Genomic DNA, 20,954 nt, shown 5'->3' with positions numbered 1-20,954 from the left:
TTTAAAAAAAAAAAAAAAAAAAGAGTTCAGAGAGGCAGCCCGAGATACATGATGGTGTTGGAAGTGCAGGGCTGGTAGTCCCACTGTCTCCTTTCATCCTTCCCACCTTCTATACAAGCCTGCCCTCCTAGCTAGACAAGCTCTCCCCCAACTTCTCAGCTCATTCAAAGCTCTCCAAGGCACATCCTTCAATTGTGGGCTACCCCGGTCACCTGAAAAAATCCACGGCAATGTCCAGGTCCTCTTCCAGAACCACAGCAAACTTGGCCTCCTACAGGGACGGGAGGGAACATCATGGTTCCAAGGAGGTTGCTCTTATCCCACGGATCTGTCTTCAGACCTAGTGTTCAGGTACTACCCACCCTAGCCTTCAGATCACAAGGGCAAGGTCGAGTGAGGGAAGAGTTTTCATGACATCATTTCTCTCTAGAGACCCAAGGATTGTATCAGTGGTACTCACCGGAAACAGGTTGAAAGTGGCAGTGAGGCTGGCCTTGTAGTGCTAGGTGGGGAATTGGGCACATAAGATCTGAGGCAGGAGGTGGGGCCAGGTATCTGCCCCTTCCACCCTTGCCAAGGAATACCTGAGACACACGGGCGTTCTTGATGCTGATAGGAGTATGCTGGATGCCTCTCAGACCAAACAGTGCCACCACATCCATTGGCTCCTGAGGGCACGGTCACCAGTCACTGTGTGTTACTGTCCCCACCTCTGCAGGCCCCAACATGTCAAGCCTCTCATATTTCACAGCCCTCACTGATCCCTGCTTTTTAGCACCCATAGGCTGCTGTGCTGGTCCGCCTGAGGCCCCAGCCGCACTCACCTCATAGTAGCCATCAATGAAGACCGTTATCATTTGTGGAGATACCCCTTGGGCTGAGAGCAAAGAGCGCAGCATCCTGAGGAGTCCAGGAAAGTAGATTAGGGCTCTTTCTCCTCTCAACTCACAACTCCCATGTTTATAAACAGGCCCATATGTTCTGTGTAGAACAGGCTTAGCATCTGCTGCCTTTTTGCCTCCTTTAATAGTTCCTCGTACAAGAAGTTGATCTAAAGCCCCACCCACTCCCTGAGCACCCCCTGTTCAGTGCTGAGTCCTGCCCACTTCCAGGCTCACCTGTACAGGTAATTGGGCCGGTTCCCTGCAATGACAGCCACAGGCACATTGAGGACCTTATTGTCTGGAAGCTGTGTGAGAAACAGCTTTTAGCTTCTCTTATTCCCCCTTCCAACTAGGATCTCCATTTAGGGACGAATTCTCAGTGCAGTAAAGGGCTCAGAGCAGACAGTGAAGGGCCAAGGGTCTTCCTTGTTCTTGTCTTTCCACACACAGTCTACCCAGCCCTGGAAACACAGTCTGTCCCAACACCAGCCTGTCTTCAGGGTTTAGTATACACACATCCTCAGCCCCCACCAGATCAAGGTAGAGAAAACCTACGTTGTGGATTGGTCCTAAGGTCTTCTGCTAAGCTGGGAAGGAGTCAGAACCTCACTGCTCAGACCCCACTTACTGGGTCAGGGCTGAACTCGATAGGCGTCGGGTCCTTGCAGCTGCACACGCTCCCGTAGCCCTCCACTTTGCTGCAGAAGCGCTTGCGGCGGCGGTTCAACTCCGTATCTGCCCAGTGACACTCAGCCTCTAAGGGAGGAAGTCAACAGGATGCAGGAATCTTACCATCTATGTTGGGGAAGCCCCAAGCACACAGGCAAGGAAAAACCAGCCTCATTGAGGATCCAAATGTCCATTCTCTGCTCAAACACTGCCCGAGCCCCACCCCCACTAGGCCCACCTTCAGCTGAGCTCAGTGGCACATCTGTCTTCAGCAGGACTGGGTCACCCCAGGAGGAGAGGGCAGGAGATTTAGAATGTTTCTCGCCAAGTACAGGACCTGGCCAAAGGCAGGAATGAGGGACAATGAAGGCCCAGCCTCGAGAATGGGGCTTCCCCCCAACCCTTGCCTCTTTTCATTGACTCTAATCTACTCCCTTGCCACACCACCCTCTCTCCTATCGTTCTTCTCCTCCCTTGATACTACAGGGTGGACAGCCTTGGTCCCCACACCTCCTTTTCGTCCCACGAAGGCCCAGGTGTCCCTCCAGCCAAGGGCAGGGCCTGCCTGACTTCCCAGGCTCCTCAGCAGAGCCTTTGCTGTGTCCTTGAGGTGGAAGGAGCCCTCATCCTGGAGGACCAAAACAGACAGTCATGACTTGTGTGGGCCCAGGAGACCTGGCTACGTTTCAAGCACTACGTATAAAACCTTTTACGTAAGTCGACTCACCAACTCCAACAATACTCTTTGGTTACTCTCTTTCACAGACAAAAAAAGTATGAAAGGCTTAAGAGTCTGAGACTCATTCCAAGTCACTTAGATACTATAAGTCAGCCCTCTACCCACATGCCCGGTGCCTGTGTCCTGCCACCCTCCAAAAAGAGGTGTTCCCTCCCTAAAATGCAACCCCATCATCCCCCTCTTTATTTCATTTCCTGACACTACTGGCTGAGCTGACTGTTTTCATTGCTACCACTGAGATGTGAGCTCCGGGGAGGTAGGGAATCTGTCGTGTATTGTATCTCCAGCATCCAATGCTGCAGTATCTGGCACAGAGCTCAGAAACCGCTGTACTGATTACAAACAAAACAATATCAAAAAGCTAGGCTCAGTCTGGAACTCGAGCCACTTTTCTCTAGATGTTCTTTCCGCTCCCGAGCAGAGCCAGAGCCAGGGGGGCCTCACTGACCTTCACTGTGCAGATCAGCACGCGGCCGGGGGCCACCATGTTGAGGAACAGCACCATGGCCTCATCCTCATGAGGAGAGTAGGTGTCAAACACGCGCTTTGCCATTACGTGGCCCTGGCAGGAGCAAAGCCTCTTATGAGACGGGGTCACCAGCAAAGTGAGCCCAGCTTCAGCTCTCCCATCCTTAAGCTCACCGTGGCCTGGTTGAGGACGATGACATGGATGCCTCGGCCCTGCTCCCGGGCCTCATCCTCGAGCACCTACACAGCGGCAGAAACAGAATCCAGCTATTCACCCTGGCGCTCACGGTGGCTCCATCTCAGAAGCAGGAACCACACCAGCCTGCTGTATTATCACTGTCTACGGTTCTAACTCAGACAGAAGGCTGACTCTCCCAGAAAGCCCACATGGTACCCTCATCGGCAAAGGTTTCATCGCTTTACCATCCACCTTTTAACACTTCTCTGGCACCAAGAGCCCTGGACTGTCTCTGCTTAACTGCGCAGATCTCCTAGCCCTCTACCAGTGAGTCTCTCTAGGAAGGGCAAGTCCCATTACCTCTAGGACCCCAGTGGCTGGCCCAAGGCTGAAGCCAAAGGGATTAGGAAGTGGTTACATAATAAGTAAATAAGGGAGTTAGCTGCCTGCTAATGCCCCTGATCACTGCCAAGCCTTCGCCACACAGACGTTTTATAGACCGTTTACTTAATCCTAACAAGTCCAAGCCAATAGGCAGAGGGTGACAGTTCCCACGGTGCTCTGAATGGACTGAAGACACTGGTTCAACTCACCGTGGTGCCATCCACCGCCACATACACTTTGCTTCTACTGGAGTATACTTCCACATCCAGCACCCGTCGGGGACTGCTGCCTCTGCGCCGAGGGGACTCCAGACGTCCTAGGGCCTCATCTGGAGAGGGAATTGTAACAGGCGTGGGCGATGACTCACTAGCAGAGTCACACCCTGTGGGATGTGCACGCCATTCCTGCTGTGAGACCCCAGGTTTCCCCCACCCCACCCCCTCCTCAGCCGGTCCCCACCATAGTCTTGCTCTGGTTCTGGGTCTTCATTGGCCTCGCTGATTGCTCTCCGAGTGTCCAGGATCAACTTGATGTTGACAATGATGGTCACCAGCAGGAAAAGCACAGCCCCTGTCTGAGTAGGAAAAGGGTGACTGTGGCCAGCTCTCTCCAGATCACAGGGGCCTTCTGAAAGTATGACCTTGGCTGGAGAGGACACAGGGACCTGTCTCTCCACTTTCTGGTTCCCAATCGGGACACAGATTTGTGGCCATCTCCCAGAAAACTTCCCCTGGCAGGTCTCCCTCCACCAACTAGGCCCTTCCTACAACCAGGCCCTTCCTACCCCGTGGTCTTGTATTTTCCCATTTGAGTCCTTGACTTCCTTGGTCCCCTCCATATTTAGGACCCGAGAACCACAGTGGAGAACCAGAGACACAGAAGAATGTGGGCCACACTGCCTGACAGTTGGGTGTCAGGGGCAAAGCCCTGCCTGACCAGACTTCTGGTTTCTGTTGGATGCCGAGGTCAGACTTGGGTTCTGATTCCAGAATCCTGGCTCTAAACCACTGCCTGAGAAGGCTGTAACAGACAGAGGTTTCCCCTCCAGGAATTTGCTGCCTCCTCTTCTTTTTTTTTTTTTTTTTTTTTTTTTTTTTTTTTTTCCGAGACAGGGTTTCTCNNTATAGCCCTGGCTGTCCTGGAACTCACTTTGTAGAGCAGGCTGGCCTCGAACTCAGAAATCCGCCTGCCTCTGCCTCCCAAGTGCTGGGACTAAAGGCGTGCGCCACCACCGCCCGGCTTGCTGCCTCTTCTTGATAGCCAAGGTAGTTAGTTCCTAGTCTGGGAGCAGCTTTTGGGACACGTGGGACCTCATTTACCTGACAGAATCTCCTCAGGGCCCGCTGGTTTGTCAGTTTATACTTCCAGGTAAGGTACCAGCTCCGTTTCTTCCTAGCCCCAAAGGGCTTGATGAGGGGACTGGGCTTCCAGTCATCCATACTGGATTAGGGAGTCACCCCTGTCCCGGCCAGTCCATGACTTCAGGAATCTGAGGGGACTATATATAGAGTCACATAGATAAGATGTTTGTCCCAAAGCTTAATGCCTTCTGGAATGACTTCTCTCAGCAAACTGCTGAGCTGTGTGCCCTAGGCAACGTGGCTTAACTTCTGTGGGTCTGGCCAGAAAATCTTTGGAGGAGTTGGATCACCTGAAAATTCCCTGGGGCTAGAGGAACTGTGTGCAGGATCAGGGCCTTAGCGGCGGAGGCCAGTAACTCAATCAACTCTTAACGATTCATCAGTCCTTAAAAGGTCCAAATCCCAGTCCTTCCCAGCCCTGGGGTAGAACAGTAACAGCGACCTCCTGCACCCCAATCCTCCACCCTCGCCTCATCCCATCTGGCTCAGCTCCCCTCCTCTCAGGGATCAGGGACGCCGGAAGGTTCAGAAGACTCACCCAGCCCGCATCACCCCTCTGAGACCCGCACTGGGAGGCACTTACGGCTCAGGGGCCCCGGGCCCCACTCGGGCCGCGCTCGGGCCCGCACAGCTCGGCCCCGCGCGCCGCGGCCTCCGCGGCCNCCGCCTCCTCCATGCCACTCGCGCCCCGCCCCGCCCCGGCCGGCCCGCCCCGCCGCTTCCGCCGCCGCCGCCGCCGCGGGGTGAGAGGGCGGCGGGCGGCGCTTAGGGCGGCGGCCGCGGCCGGGCGTCTGCAGCGCGAGGGGAGCCGGTGTGCTCTGCCCGTCTGACAGGGTTGCGGTCCGCACGAGTGGACCTCGGGCGAGAGCACATCCCCGCACCGCGGAGCCGGAGCAAGCGGCATTCCGGGACCTCGGGCCAGCTCCCTGGGCACGCCAGGATCAGAGGGCTGCAGCTCCAAGGCCTGGCCCAGCCCTGCAAGGCTGTTTCCAGGCCGGGGAAGAGAGGATTAGAAACCTGCTCCGCTACTATTTTGAGCGCTTACGTTAACTCGATTTCATAAACCATGATTAAGAAGAGGCACCGTGACTAACCCATCTTTAAAGAAAACCAAAAATGCTCTTTGATTCTGTGCATGTGCAGGTAGTGCGGGCGCTCCTTGAAGAGACTAGACCTCAGTCTGATACCCCTGGAGCCCAAGTTAAAGTTGTGATCCTAACGGTTCCTCTAGAAGAGGACCAGGTGTGCTTAACCACTGAGCCATCTCCAGCCCCTGATTAGTTCTTTTCTGAGGAAGCAGGAGCTTACCTCTCTCCTTATAGCCCTGGCTATCCTGGAACTCCTTATGTAGACCCGGCTGAACTTGAACTCACAGAAATTCACCTGTCTCTGCCTCCTAAATGCTAGGATTAAAGGAGTGTACAACATGCCCAGCAACACTTTATTTATTTATTTATTTATTTACACTTGAGTTTTTTCTTTTTTTGAGGACTCCAAAGTGTTAGCATCTTTCAATATGATAGCAGTGCTTGCCAGGTTGGAAGTGGCGTTGCATTCCTACATAGGTGAGGGAAGGGCCATCTGTGTGAGTCAAGTCCACTTTCATAACAAGATGCTAAGACCCACAGTAGCTCACTCCTGGGTTCTCAGCACTTAGGAACTGAGGAAGGAGGATTGCCATAGATTCAAGGTCAACTTGGTCAACAACATGAGTTCTAGAACAGTCAAGATTTTAAAGTGCAACCTGCTCTGAGAAACAAAAAATGTTTTGTTTTTTTACATGTTCTTTATACTGAAGTTATTCTTATTTAAACATCAAATAAGCAGGGGCTGGAGAGATGGCTCAGCGGTTAAGAGCACTGACCGCTCTACCAGAGATCCTGGGTTCAATTCCCAGCAACCACATGGTGGCTTACAACCATCTGTAATGAGATCTGATGCCCGCTTCTGGTGTGTCTGAAGATAGTGACAATGACATTGTACTCTCACAAATAAAATAAATCTTTAAAAAAAAAATCAAATCAGCAGAAGTTCTCACATTAGCCTCTGACCCTCTTCTGTCCTCAGGTTTACTGTCCATGACGATCTTGTCTTCTCATGATCCTTATTAAATTCCAGATTCTCAAACTGGCATGTGCAGTCCTCGATTCCCTCCTGAGCGTCAGGCTCTCCTGTGTCTGAGCGCCAGGCTCCCCTGCCTGCTGCATCTGTCCACAGGACCCACAATTTCAAACCTCTGACATCATCTCTACCTGCTCTCAGATCTCTTCTGGATTCCTTTGCTTGGGAAATTGTATCAGGCCATAATGCTGGGGCTCCCTTTGTCTTTTTCCAGGGATGTCAGTTGAAAACTGTCATGATAGTTGAAATCCTTTGTTTCTTTGAACAATTTTGAATACCATTTGAAACAAATGAACGCCATCTGTTGCCCGATTCTTTCACTTGTGCCTCAAATTCTCTCCAACCTGCTATTGCAGGCACTTTTGTTTTTGGTTTTGAGTTAATCTCCTTGATTCAGAGTTTTTCTCTGCTTCTCCATTCTTCCTTGCTCCTTGAAAAGTCCAGAGTATCCCAGCACTTGGGAGCAGAGGCAGGTGGATTTCTGAGTTCGAGGCCAGCCTGGTCAACAGAGTGAGTTCCAGGATAGCCAGGGTTATACAGAGAAACCCTGTCTTGAAACAAAAACAAAAAACAAAAAACAAAAGAAAGAAAGAGGGCTGGAGAGATGGCTCAGTGGCTAAGAGCGCCAACTGCTCTTCCGAAGGTCCCGAGTTCAAATCCTAGCAACCACATGGTGGCTCACAACCATCCATAATGAAATCTGATGCTCCTTTCTGGAGTGTCTGAAGGCAGCTACAATGTACTTACATATAATAAATAAATAAATCTTAAAAAAAAAAAAGCAAGCAAGCAAGAAAGAAAAGTCCAGAGTAAGGCTAGATGGTGGTAGCACATACCTTTAATCTTAGCACTTGGGAGGCAGAGGCAGGCAGATCTCTTACTTGGAAGTTAGCAGGTCTACAGAGTGAGTTCCAGGACAACCAGATCTACACAGAGAAACCCTCTCTCAAAAAAAGAAAAAAAGAAAACAAAAATCCAGAGCAACTTTTCACAAAGGCAAATATTTTGCTAATCCCTGGCTAAAAACTTAGTTACTGGGCTGGAGAGATGGCTCAGTGGGTAAGAGCACCCGACTGCTCTTCCAAAGGTCTGGAGTTCAAATCCCAGCAACCACATGGTGGCTCACAACCATCTGTAACAAGATCTGACTCCCTCTTCTGGAGTATCTGAAGACAGCTACAGTGTACTTACATNTAATAAATAAATAANTCTTTAAAAAAAAAAAAACTTAGTTACTAACTTTTTCAGGGAGGGCTTTGATTGGAATGTAAAGTGATTAAATAAATTAATTAATGGGGAAAAAAAAACATAGTTACTTTTCAGCTGCTCTGACAAAACACCACGCACGACCAAGGCAACTTATAAGGAAAAGTATTTAAAATTGAGGTTCATGGGTTTCAGAGGGTTAGAATGCATGACCACCACAGGTGTTGGGGATGGCATTAGGTGGGCAGGCAGGCATTGTGCTGGACTGCTAGCTGAGAGCTCAAATCTCATCTCCATCCACAAGCACAAAGCAGAGAGAACTAACCCCGAATGGCTTGGGCATTTTGAAACCTCAAGGCCTACCCCCAATGACACATTTCCTCCAACAAGGCCGCACCTCTTAGTTTTTCCCAAACAGTTCCATTTTTTTTTTTTTTTTTTTTTTTAGGTTTTTCGAGACAGGGTTTCTCTGTATAGCCCTGGCTGTCCTGGCACTCACTTTGTAGAGCAGGCTGGCCTCGAACTCAGAAATCCGCCTGCCTCTGCCTCCCGAGTGCTGGGATTAAAGGCGTGCGCCACCACGCCCGGCTATCCCAAACAGTTCCATTAACTGAGACCCAAGCATTCAAATATGTGAGCCTATGGAGACCATTCTCATTTAAAACACCACACACCATGGGTCAAGTAATGCAAAGGAGAGCTAAGGTATGATGGAGCGCACTTGTGACCTCAACACTTGGAATAGGCAGGATCAGAAGTGCTAGGCTGGGCTGGCGAGATGGCTCAGAAGTTAAGAGCACTTACTGCCCTTTTGAAGGTCTTGAGTTCAAATCCCAGCAACCACCTGGTGGCTCACAACCACCTGTAATGAGATCTGATGCTCTCTTCTGATGTGTCTGAAGACAGCAACAGTGTACTTAGCTCTAATAATAAATAAATCTTAAAAAAAAAAAGCTCTAGGCCATACTCAGCTATACAACTGAGGTCAACCTGGGCTATATGAAACTGTGTCTCAGAGGAAAACAAAGTGCATGTATTTAAGCCTGAGTCTGTGGCACAAACAGGTAATCCCAGCACTAGGGAGGCAGAAGGGGTCTTAGGTCAAGGCCATCAACAGACCCTGCCTCAAAAGGAAAATCACCCATACAGCTCTAGGAAGTCAGTATGCAATATTTAAATTTAGAAGGAATGGTAGAAGATTGTGTAAAATTATGAATGGTTGGATTGGAAAGATGGTTTAGCAGATAAGAGCTCACATTGCTCAAATAGGAGCTGAGGTCAGTTCCCAAGAGCTATATCAGATGGTTCACAATTGCTAGTAATTCCAGTTCTAGGGGATCTGAAACCCACTTCCAACCTCTGGGGGGGGGCAGGGGGGGACGACTTGTACTTACATATATATTCCCATAGAGACACAGATACATAGATATACATGTAGTAAATTAATAAATAAAAATCTAGAATTATGAGTAGCTAAACACACACACACACACACACACACACACAAACTAACAAACATAAAACCCACAAAACAAACTGAAAGTGGTTGCCTTTGGGAGGTAGGCCCAGAGCTTTGAAACAATAGAGGGAAGAGATATTTTTTTCATTGTACATCTTTTTGTAACAGTGGGTTGGAAATACTTGGATTAAAATCCCAAACAGAACAAAACAATCTTTTTTCTTGGCCCTTTTTTGTTTGTTTGTTTGTTTGTTTGTTTGTTTGTTTGTTTTCAAGACAGGGTTTCTCTGTATAGCCCTGGCTGTCCTGGAACTCACTCTGTAGACCAGGCTGGCCTTGAACTCAGAAATCTGCCCGCCTCTGCCTCCCAAGTGCTAGGATTAAAGGCATGTGCCACCACGCCCGGCTCTTTCTTGGCCCTTCTTTACCTGTAGAATTAAATCCAAACAGCTTAGAAACATACCCGTGTTACTTAGTGTGGTTCTCAGAACTGTAGCATGGCCACCCCTCCTATAGCTTCTTAGAAATGCAGACTCTCAGGCCTGGGGCTGGGGCTGGGGCTGGGGCTGGGGCTGGGGCTGGGGCTGGGGCTGGGGCTGGGGCTGGGGCTGGGGCTAAAGATGGCTCAGTACATAAGACTCTTAGAGAGGACCCTAGTTCAGTCCTAGCACCCATGTTACATAGCTCACAACTCTAAGTCCAGCTTCTAGGGATCTGTTGTCCTTCTGTGGCCTCTAGACACCTGTACTCATGTGTACATATCTCTACATGAACATACTTTAAAAATACTTGTAATTAAGATAGAAAATTATCTTTAAAATTAATCTTTAAAAAAGATTTTAATTTCTGGTAAGGCAGTGGCAGGTGGAGTTCTGTGAGTTCAAAGCCGGTCCACTCTACATAGCAAGTTCTAGGCTATGGACCACACAGTGAGACCCTCTCTGTAAAAAAAGAAAAGCCAGACTGTGGTGGCATATGCCTTTAATCCCAGTAGAGGCAGGAGGATCTCTTAGTTCCAGGACAGCCTGGTCTACAGTGGGTTCTAGGGCTACACAGAAAAACTCTATCTTGGTAAAACAAAACAAAAACCAATGCAGGATCTCAGGCTCTAACTTGCCAGGGTTTTCAGATTACCCAGCTTTACAGTCTGTCTTAGGAAGCACCTCTTTTGTAAGCCCATGTAAGATGAACATGAAGATTTGTGGATTCCTTCAATTTTAATAATGGTTGCTTCTCACTGGCCAGGGGGATTACCCTCCTATTACTCTTTCAGCTGATTTCTAGATGCTGGGAGGTGTCTGTGAACTGAGTGGCTGTATTCTAGCCCCTGTAACAGGTACAACTCCTGAGCAGAAAGCCTTCCGAAACCTCTGCAGCCGTGTTACCTCTGATTGGGGCTACTTTTCATCCAGCAAATATTTATTAGCTTCCTGCTGCATGTCTAGTTGGTGCCAACACAGGGAGAAGGCACTGAGCTTTCTTTGAGGTCTTCAGTTCCAAATCCAGGATCACCTAGTCGAACGCCTCCGGGGTTGGAAGTTGTGTGCGCACCACTCGGTACCTCGCTCCCCCAACTGCGCGGCTTTTCTGAACGTTACGGCGCCCTCCTCCTGTTCCCCCACCGCGGGGACGGGCGGGGATTCACGGGTTTTGCTCCGCGTTCGTAGCAGAGAAGGGAGGACCCTTGGGAACCGGACCCTGGTCGCCCAGTCCTGTTCTGGCTTGGGCCCACATGGAGGGGACCGCGGAGTCCCAGACGCCGGACTTGCGAGACGTGGAGGGCAAGGTGGGCAGGAAGACCCCTGAAGGACTGCTCCGCGGGCTTCGAGGCGAGTGCGAGCTGGGAACCTCTGGGGACGTGCTGCTCCCGGGGGCGCCCAGCACCGGCCACGGCCTAGGGGACAAGATCATGGCGCTGAGGATGGAGCTGGTGAGTGTGGGTGCTACAGGCCACGGGGACCGGGATATTTGTAGGGGCAGGGTCAGGTTCCCGGAGTTGGGCTGGAGAAGAGGGTCCTTCCAAGATCAATCCATACATCCTGGGTTCAAAGCAGAGTGAAGTGACGTCTCATTATTTGTCTCCCAAGGGTGAATGAAGGGTTGATAGGTCCTGAGAACTGAGAGTAGGAGGCACATCTCTTGGAAGTTTTCCCTGCCCAATAATCCGAAGGAGAGAGGCGAGGGCTAAGTAGCACAGAAAAACTTAGTACAGAGCAAATTCTTCCCATCGGCATCCGGGGCCACCAATTTCTTCAGACTCCACTATAAGGCAACTGTTTTCTGCCCCCTTCTCTGGCAAACAGGGGAAGAGGTTTTGTTCTTAAGGCCCTAGGGTGTTCATGTCAGGATTCAGGGAAAAAAAAAAAAGAGCTTTGGTGAGGTAATACCTGCTGGAAACTGCCTGCACTGGTGGGGCACACTAAAAGCCTGTCCTTTTCCTAAGCATCCCACCATCACGGTATTAGACGTTTGAAGACCTTAATAGAGGCATAGTAGCATCAAAGTCTGAGTTGGACCTTCACCTGGGGCTCAGTCTCAGACAGAGTCTCAGGGCCTCTGTACCTTCTTGCAGAAAGGGGGAGGAAACAGCCACACCTCCCCACCCCCTTCCCTGGTAGCTGTTGGTCTGGTTTCTGAGCCAATTGGGCAGCCGGGTCCCAGCGATCTCTCCTGGGGCCCTGGTTCCGGTGAAAGAGATGAATTACACCTGCCACCACCTTGCAGCCAGTTCTGGAGAACTGAGGAATTGCCAGCTACTCACTGGCTCTGAACCAGAAGCCCACACTGGCTTAACAAGTCTTCCTGGGGCCCCACTGTGTGCACAACCTGTGGCAAGCAGATCTGGAAGGGTGGAAGGAAGGACATAGGACCTTGAAGGCAGGTCCAGGGCTTGCATTCTATGGTAAGAGAGGCTAAGAGAATCTCCTGAGCTGAGTGGTCAGCGAGGATCGCTGAGGGCAGGATCTGAATGCCAAGTGTGTGTTTGGCTTTGAGGGTTGTATTTGAGTGCCAGATTCTGCTGAGCAGGGCTGTGGCTGTATTCTCCTCTTAAAGGTCTGGTTTGTCTCTTTGTACAAATTGCTCAAGGCATAGAGTTTACCTAGTTAGTCCTTTGAAAACTAAGGTGTTTTGTTTTGTTTTTGAGGTGTGGGCTTACTGTGTAGCTCAGGCTGGCTCCAAAATCATATTCCTCTTATCTCAGTCTCTTGAGTGCTGGAATTATGGGCATGTGCTACCATTCCCTGCTGGAAATTAAATTATACTTAGAATATAAGCCATGTGTTAACATGCAGAATGGTGCAAGGTGTTTTTCTTTTTAAAGAATTTTAAGAAACTTTATGTGTAGGAGTATTTTGCTGGTGTGTATATGTGTATACCACGTGCATGCCTGCTGCCCATGGATGTCAGAAAGAGCATCCAATCAACTGGAACTGGAGTTATGGATGGTTGTGAGGTACTTACTATGTGGGTGCTGGGAACCTAACCTGGGTGCTCTGTGAGAACAAGTGCTCTTGACGGCTGAACCACCTCTCCCCCGCCATTCTTCTCGGAGGTGCTGAGATTGAACCCTCTCACACGCTAGGAGAGGGCTCTACAATCCAGCTGTACCACCGCTGCTATGTGATGTCCCCTCCATGCTTGGCTTGATACATGGTATTTCACAGATGAAAGAATGAGGTAAGAAGAGGTTAAGCAGTTGCCCAAGGTCACACAGGAAAGTAAAGTCAAGATTGGAGCCCAGATCATCTGACCACATTCATCATGAAGACATGCTTTGTGCCAGATACTTTAGGCACACTTTGTATCATTGAAATGAGAAAAGTTTCAATCGCCCATGGGCTTGCTTCTCATACAGGGAATCCGGAGGCCAGCCTGACCTCTGACTCTCATTCTTTATAAACTTTGAGGGAGTACATTTAACTTCTAATTTCATCTCTTAACTTTTAGCCCATCGGGCCTGGGGTCTAGGTTTCCCATGAACAGTGTACCAGCAGAGGGGGGAGATCTCCAGTCAGGCTCCTTTCTCCCTCAGGCCAGGATAGCATTGATTTCTTCTTGTACTCTGCTCTACCCTACTGAAGCACAAGGGTAGGGCAGAAGGTTTGAGGACAGGAAGGCAGAGCTGACCCAAGCCTTCTGATATCCTTCGGATACCCCTCGCCTTGCTCTCCTTGTGTAGGAGCAGACGCTTGCCCTTCAGGCTAAGGTCAGCCCTGCTGTTGGCTTCCTACTCTTGCTTTGTTTCCCTAGTCTGTAAAGAGCCAGATTCTGAGATGTGTGGGAATGGCAAACAATGGCAATCTCTCAGTCCACCCAAAGAGCTGTTGCTATGAGAAGCCACCTCCACAGAGCAGTTTGTGAGAATGCATTAGGCAAGGAATGGAGGAAAGGCATGGGTTCAAATCTTCTCTCTGCTTCTGATGTGTTTGTTGTCTTAAGGAGGGCCCTGTCTCCTCCTTGTCTATAGAGCTTTTTGCCCTTCGGTGGAGGAAATAAGGGGATAACTGTGGAACTAGAGACCTGTTAAGAGCTTTTATTTTAGTGACTATGTTTAATGCCAGCACTCAGTTACCATGGCTCTAGAAATTGGCCTTCCGGCTTTTAACCTGAGGCCTGATTTGGGTTGAGCACAGAGGGAGTCCTGCTGTGAACACCTGTGCTGGGCAGAGCCTCATCTACTTTTGAGGAAGAGAAGGAGCCTCCAGGGAAAAGCACTGGGTGGCCTCTATTTATCTTCCGCTCTGTTTCCAAAGAGATGCCATGAAATGAGTGTTTCTTTTTCTATCGAGAAAGCCTCCTACTTCTATTCTGGGAGGTGATGCTGTCACAGTCAGGGAATCCCACTGCTGCAGGATTAAAGAATCTGGTGCTCAGATTGGTTTCCTAAGCAACACAGTACAACTCAGCCTCTTGAGTCTTGGGGACCAACAGAGAGATCAGATAATGAAGGGGAGTGAATCACAAAATTGAACTAAAGCTATTCTATGCAACCTTAGGCAGAGAACCTCAAATGAGTTGGGCAGGGACTGCTCTCAGGGTTAGGGAAGAGACAGAAGGAGGCTTGTACAGGAAGAGAAATGCTGTTGGGGGCTGGGGATGTGCTCGGATGTTGAGTGTTTGCCTTTCATACTGAAAGCCCTGAGTTGAATCCTCAGCACTACATAAAACTGGGTGTGGCAGGGCATGCCTGTCATCCCAGTACTCTGGAGGTTAGGCAACAGAATCAGAAGTTCAAGAAAAAAATGCTGGAATGAGGGCCTGCCTCCCAGAAGAGCTGACCCCGAGTGATGTGGTGTCAGGTGTTTGCCATTTGGAACTGGGGGAGGGTACATCCTTAGGTTGGGATGTTTCTCTCCACTGTTGGTCAAGGCCAGCCTAACTAGTCTTAGCTCACGTCTTCCATCTAGGTTTGGGTTATGGCCCTCCAGGTGGGTACAATTCTCTGGAGCAGTTGTTTTCTCTACCATTTGTCACATGGAATTTAAAAGTTATAGATATTTTGTTTGTTTTGCCTGTTTATGTATGTATGGACTATGTATATGACTGGGGCCTACAGAGGTCATAATTGGGCTTCATTTCTCCTGGAACTGGAGTTAAGGATTGTCATGAGACACTATGCGGGGGCGCTGGGAACTGAACTCAGGTTTTCTTTTTTTTTTTTTTTTTTTTTTTGGTTTTTCGAGACAGGGTTTCTCTGTGTAGCCCTGGCTGTCCTGGCACTCACTTTGTAGACCAGGCTGGCCTCGAACTCAGAAATCCGCCTGCCTCTGCCTCCCGAGTGCTGGGATTAAAGGCGTGCGCCACCACGCCCGGCAGAACTCACGTTTTCAAAAACAGCAAGTGAAGTCAGGCATTGCATTGTGGCATACACTTTTAATCATATGGGAGGCAAAGGCAGGTGCCCTTACCTGCTAAGTCACCTTGCTGGCCCTCTAAGTCCTTTTAAAAAATATCTATTATTTTGAAATAGTTGTCTAGAATGACCTTGAATTTGCAATCTTGCCTCTACCTCTTCAGTAGCTGGGATTACAAACTGTGTCACCAGGCCCATTTCTACATGAATTGGTTGATTTGGTTGAAATTGAAACTAAATCTAAATTTAAAAGCAATAATGTACCAGGTATACTGGTTTGCTCCTTTAATCCCAGGACTCAGAGAAGACAAGGGCAAACAGATCTCTGTGAGTTTGAGGCCACCCTGGCATACATAGTGAGTTCCAGACCAGCCAGGGGGACACAGTGAGACCCATCTCAAAAACAACAAACGTAGCAGGATCTTGATTCACAGCAAGGTGACTCAAACTAGAGAGATGGACAAGGGCCACAGTGTGACAGGCTTGGGAAGGCAGCTGCGGAAGTGGGTAGACTTCATTCTCAGAGCACGGCAAAGCACAGGAGCAGCTTCAGACTCGTGCCTGAGAAAGGTTAGCTTGGTGCACGTGCGAGCTGGAGGGATCCTGGAGATTACACTGTGAGCATTACCTACTTCCAGGATACTAAATGGAGACCACTGGCCCCAGATCCCAAGTACTGGGATTCTGACCCTGAGCTTGGCCTCATTACCCACTCTTCGGGGAACAGGGAATCAGAGGGAATCAAGCTAGCCCTCACTTGACTCCTCAGCTCCCACCTCCTTTTGGCCCAGACTGCTTCCCAGCTAACACCTTAGGAGCTATCCTTTGGTTTCTAAGTCCTACGGGTGAGTCTGGATTGGTCTAATAGTTTACCTCAAATAGAAGGTGTGAAGCCCAGTGTCTTAGTGTCCCATTGTTGTGAAGAGACAGCATGGCCACAGCAATTCTTCCAAGGGAAAACATTTATTTGGCTCAGCTTAGAGTTGAGAGGTTTAAAACATGGTGGCATGCAGGCAGGCATGGGGCTGGAGAACTCCACATCTTGATCCTCAGGCTGGAGAAGGAAGGAGACTGAGAAACACTGAGTATAACTTGAGGAGACCTCAAAACTCACCCACTACTAACACACTTCCTCCAACAGAGCCACACCTACTCAAACAAGGCCACCTTGCTTATAGTGCCACTCTCTACGGGCCAAGCATTTAAACATATGAGTCTATGGGGGGCATTCCTCTTCAAACCACCACACCCAGTCAGAATGGATTTTGGATTTGTGTGTGTGTGCTCTATCTGCATGTACACCTACACACTAGAAGAAGACATCAGAACTCATTACAGATGGTTGTTAGTCACCATGTGGTTGCTGGGAACTGAACTCAGTACTTCAGGAAGAGTAGTTGGTGCTCTTAACCACTGAGCCACCTCTCCAGCCCCCAGTTCAGTTTTTAAAAAGCAACCAAAATTCTCACGGCAGGAATCAAACTCCAGTCTTCATGAGAAGCACCAGCACTTAACTGTTGAGCCATCTCTTAAGCCCCTAGCCTCAAACTCTCCACTCCCACCTCAGCCTTTCTGTTTGCTTGTTTGATTTTTGAGACAGTGTGTTACTATGTAGTCTTAGCTAACCTGTAACTCACTTTGTAGACTAGGCTGGCCTTGAACTCACAGAGATCTTCCTGCCTCTGCCTCCCAAGTGTTTCCTCAGCTTCTTAAGTGCTAAAGCTATATTCATGAGCCATATATTTTTTTTAAATCTTGTTTTATTTTATTATTTTATTTCATTAATTTTAAAACAGGGTCTCATGAAGCTCCGGCTGGTCTTGACCTGCCAACATAGCTGAGAATGGCCTTGAATTTCTGATCCTCTTCCTTCCACCTCCAGAGTGCCTGGATTACAAGTGCACATCATCACCTTAGTTTATCCAGTGCTAGGGACAGAACCCAGGGCCTAGTGCATGCTAGGCAAGTGTTCCTCCCACTGAGCTACATCCAACCCCCCTAGCCTCATATTTTAATATTTAACACCTAAAAAGCCTCCCCTGTAGAAAGTGCACGCCTGGGGCTGGTGAGATGGCTCAGTGGGTAAGAGCACCCGACTGCTCTTCCAAAGGTCCAGAGTTCAGGTCCCAGCAACCACATGGTGGCTAACAACCATCCGTAACGCGCCCTCTTCTGGAGTGTCTGAAGACAACTACAGTGTACTTACATATAAATAAATAAATAAATAAATCTAAAAAAAAAAAAAAAAAAAAAAAAAAAAAAAAGAAAGTGCACGCCTGATAGCATTTCAAAATCCTTGCTTTCATGCTGTAAAGTGAATGGTTTAGCTTTGTTTTTCTTTTTCTTTCTTTTTTAGTTTTTATTTATTCATTTATTTATTTGTTTGTTTGTTTGTTGTTTTTATTTTTGAGACAGGGTTTCTTTGTGTAGCCCTGGCTGTCCTGGAGTTCACTTTGTAGACCAGGCTGGCCTCAAACTCAGAAACCCTCCTGCCTCTGCCTCCCAAGCGCTGGGATTAAAGGCATACACCATCACTGCCCGGCTAGCCTTATTTTTCAATCAAGGAAACTGAGGCTCAAAGAAAATAAGATAGCTACTTAGATTCGTGAACCTAATCATAGGAAAGTTGTTTTGTTGGTGGTGGGGTTTTTTTTGTTTTTGTTTTGTTTTTTGAGCTAGGGTTTCTCTGTGTAAGCTCTGTAGGCCAGGCTTGCCCCAGACTCAGATCCGACTGCCTTTGCTCCCAAGTGCTGGGATTAAGGCATGCACCACTGCCTGGTTGGGAAGTTGCTTTTTTGTCTGGTGCAAGGCATGATGGAACCCAGGATTTCATACATGCTAAGGTGGCAAGTTGATCTCCAGCCTAGCTTGATCTGAAAATTTAAACAGGAGTCTCTGTGCTCTACCCCCGCACCCCCTCCATCTCTTTCCGTACTTTTAAAAGTGAAGTGTAGCTGGCTGAACTGCAAGATTAGAGAAACACCTGGGGAACTCAGCCCAAAACGGAACTAATCTCTTTTCTCACTTCCTCAGGCTTACCTGCGAGCTATTGATGTGAAGATCCTGCAGCAGCTGGTGACCTTGAACGAGGGTATTGAGGCGGTGCGCTGGCTGCTGGAGGAGCGGGGTACACTGACAAGCCATTGCAGCAGTCTCACCAGCAGTCAGTACAGTCTGACAGGGGGAAGCCCAGGACGCTCAAGGCGGGGCAGTTGGGACAGCCTGCCAGACACCAGTTCAACTGACCGGCTGGACAGTGTCTCTATTGGCAGCTTCTTGGACACCGTGACCCCCAGAGAGCTGGATGAACAAGGACTCCCTGGGCCTTCCTGTCCTGAGATTGATTGGGCAAAGGTTATCCCCACTGAGGACAGGGCCAGGACTGAGGTGGACATGACATCCACCAAGCTAGGGAGCTTAACAGCCACATGGAAGCTCCCAGGGGATGGGCTCCAGTGTGGACCACCTGAGCCATCAGAGGATGGCAATGCTAACCAGGGCTTTGAAGCTCATTGGTACTGGGGACAGTGCCAGGATGATGTGACCTTCTTGTAAAAACTTTCCTACCCATTTGTACTCTGTGGCTCTTTCAACTTTTGGCCCAAGTCTCCCTCAATTTTTCCTCCACCTCCAACTAGACAGAGGCTGTACTACAATCGGTTACCATGGAAGCCTGGCTTATCTCTCTGGTTCCTGGGGAGCCTCTGCATTTATCCCTCAATTATTGGGTCCCTAGAGCTATTTCCATAGAGATATTGACTCTAGAGGCCTAGCCTGTGGCTCCTGTTGTAAGGGTATCTCCATGCCCCTCCCCAGTGAGGTGAATTTTATGGAACGTAAGGCCTCTAGGAGATCACTGAAGAAGAGATGGGGAATAATCACCTCATCCAAAGCCTAGGAGCCAGGATGCCTCTTACAGAACAGTGGAGATTGACCCTGCAGATGCGCAAGCCTCCATGGACTGGCCCTCCTTAGATACCTTTGGGGTTGGGAGACCAATCCTTTCATGCCTGCTGAGTGACGTCATTGCCTGTCATGATACATGAAGTGCTTCCTCTATACCAGTCCTGGTGGGTGTGGCACTTAATGTCCCTGCCACTGCCCCCTGTGATAGGGAACAGATCGCTTTTCCTGGGAAGTGTGTGTGCTGCTTTTTTCAAGTTCTTACTTTTCAAACATGGTGTTTTCACGTTGTACCCAAGGATTTCACTACTATGGCTACATCCCTGTCCAGGGCTGTAAGGATGTACTCTTAGTAAGAAGCTCAGAGGCCTCCACCTAGGCTCCCCAATCTGTTTGGCTTACTTTACTGCAGACTCTTGTCTGGCCCTGGGCTGCCCCCATTCCTCATTCCTGCCTCCAGATCTGTCATCTAGGAGTTTAGTCTGAGTTTCTTTTCTTTTCTTTTTTTAAAGATTTATTTATTATTATAGTATCTAAGTACACTGTAGCTGTCTTCAGACACTCCAGAAGAGGGCGTCAGATCTCGTTACGGATGGTTTTTGAGCCACCATGTGGTTGCTGGGATTTGAACTCAGGACCTTTGGAAGAGCAGTCAGTGCTCTTACCCACTGAGCCATCTCACCAGCCCCTAGTCTGAGTTTCTTCACACATTCTCATTTTCCTTTTTAGGCCTCTTGGGTTTTTTGTTTGTTTGTTTTTGGAGACAGGGTTTTTCTGTGTATCCCAGGCTGTCCTGAAACTCAGTCTTGTAGCCTCGAAATTACAGATCTGGCTACCTCAGCCTCCTGAGTGCTGGGGTTAAGTGTGTGCCACTGCCGCCCAGCTAGACCTCTGCATTTTTATGTCTCTTATGCCACTGTTGCTTGGGAATAAGGAGAGTGAAGGTCTCTGGGTTCTGGAGACATTCTTGGATAGTGGGATGATCTTGTCATCTCTGCCCCTGTGCTTGCTTACTATTCTCTCATTCTGGCCAGCCTTCCACAATTTGGTCACAAGGATGCTTGCCTGAAGTTGAGACACAAGGAATCCCTTTGTCTGAGCTACAATGTGGGAGTGTAGCAGGAAAACACAGAGGCCCTTTGGTCCATGGGCCTCATTAAGGAGAAGAGACTATGCAAAGTCCTTGTTTAGGGCAAACCCATCACTCCTGGACTTGATGGATAATCAGGACTGGCTCTAGGGTTGGGTCCCAAGGTCCTGGCTAATTATACCAGAGAAGAAATTCAGAGAGCCGGGCGTGGTTGGCGCACGCCTTTAATCCCAGCACTCGGGAGGCAGAGGCAGGCGGATTTCTGAGTTCGAGGCCAGCTTGGCCTACAAAGTGAGTTTCAGGGCTACACAGAGAAACCCTGTCTCGAAAAAAAAAAAAAAAGAAATTCAGAGAAATTGCTATTTTGGGGTTCAGGCCCAGAGAAAGGGGGTAGGGGTATGGGCAGAGTAGGAGACAAAGGATGTGGTTAATACCTGGACAAATAAGCAAGGTATGTAGGTGTTTGCATTTCACCTAAACACTTAGGAGGCAGAGCTGGGTGGATCTCCATGAGTTCCAGGCCAGCCAAGATAATACATAGTGAGACCCAGTCTCAAAAAACAATCAAAGATACTGAAAGACCCACAACGTGAGGACTCCCCCACGTTCTGACTCAGGAGAGGCGACACCCCAAAATC

At 49.0% G+C, this 20,954-nt stretch overlaps 2 protein-coding genes across 4 annotated transcripts in view; one reads left to right on the top strand and one right to left on the bottom strand.

Moving 5' to 3' along the window:
- Pomgnt1 (protein O-linked mannose N-acetylglucosaminyltransferase 1 (beta 1,2-)) overlaps positions 1-5,366 on the bottom strand; it is a 10,221-nt gene extending 4,855 nt beyond the window's left edge. Inside the window, exons 1-14 of one of the 3 annotated variants that reach the window (XM_021159487.1) lie at positions 5,267-5,366; positions 4,642-4,820; positions 3,782-3,896; positions 3,532-3,650; positions 2,935-3,000; positions 2,741-2,854; positions 2,064-2,181; positions 1,792-1,890; positions 1,513-1,640; positions 1,119-1,189; positions 825-900; positions 585-668; positions 461-502; positions 213-271 (exon numbers count right to left, since the gene is read on the bottom strand). In XM_021159487.1, coding sequence (XP_021015146.1) covers positions 213-271; positions 461-502; positions 585-668; positions 825-900; positions 1,119-1,189; positions 1,513-1,640; positions 1,792-1,890; positions 2,064-2,181; positions 2,741-2,854; positions 2,935-3,000; positions 3,532-3,650; positions 3,782-3,896; positions 4,642-4,761 — 1,211 coding nt within the window. In that variant the 5' untranslated portion in view covers positions 4,762-4,820; positions 5,267-5,366. Of the gene's footprint in view, positions 1-212; positions 272-460; positions 503-584; positions 669-824; positions 901-1,118; positions 1,190-1,512; positions 1,641-1,791; positions 1,891-2,063; positions 2,182-2,740; positions 2,855-2,934; positions 3,001-3,531; positions 3,651-3,781; positions 3,897-4,106; positions 4,237-4,641; positions 4,821-5,221 lie in introns of those variants that run through there. The other 2 variants (XM_021159488.2, XM_021159489.2) reach the window with 2 other exon arrangements.
- Positions 5,367-11,035: 5,669 nt separating this feature from the next.
- Positions 11,036-19,753, top strand: Lurap1 (leucine rich adaptor protein 1). Its single transcript, XM_021159490.2, has 2 exons — positions 11,036-11,399; positions 18,357-19,753. The coding sequence occupies exons 1-2, from the start codon at positions 11,202-11,204 to the stop codon at positions 18,876-18,878; spliced, it is 720 nt and encodes a 239-aa protein (XP_021015149.1). The 5' UTR covers positions 11,036-11,201; the 3' UTR covers positions 18,879-19,753.
- Positions 19,754-20,954: the final 1,201 nt, after the last annotated feature.

Source organism: Mus caroli, chromosome 4 (genome assembly GCF_900094665.2).
Source record: "Mus caroli chromosome 4, CAROLI_EIJ_v1.1, whole genome shotgun sequence".
NCBI lineage: Eukaryota > Metazoa > Chordata > Mammalia > Rodentia > Muridae > Mus > Mus caroli.
This window is presented reverse-complemented; position numbering and strand designations above follow the sequence as displayed.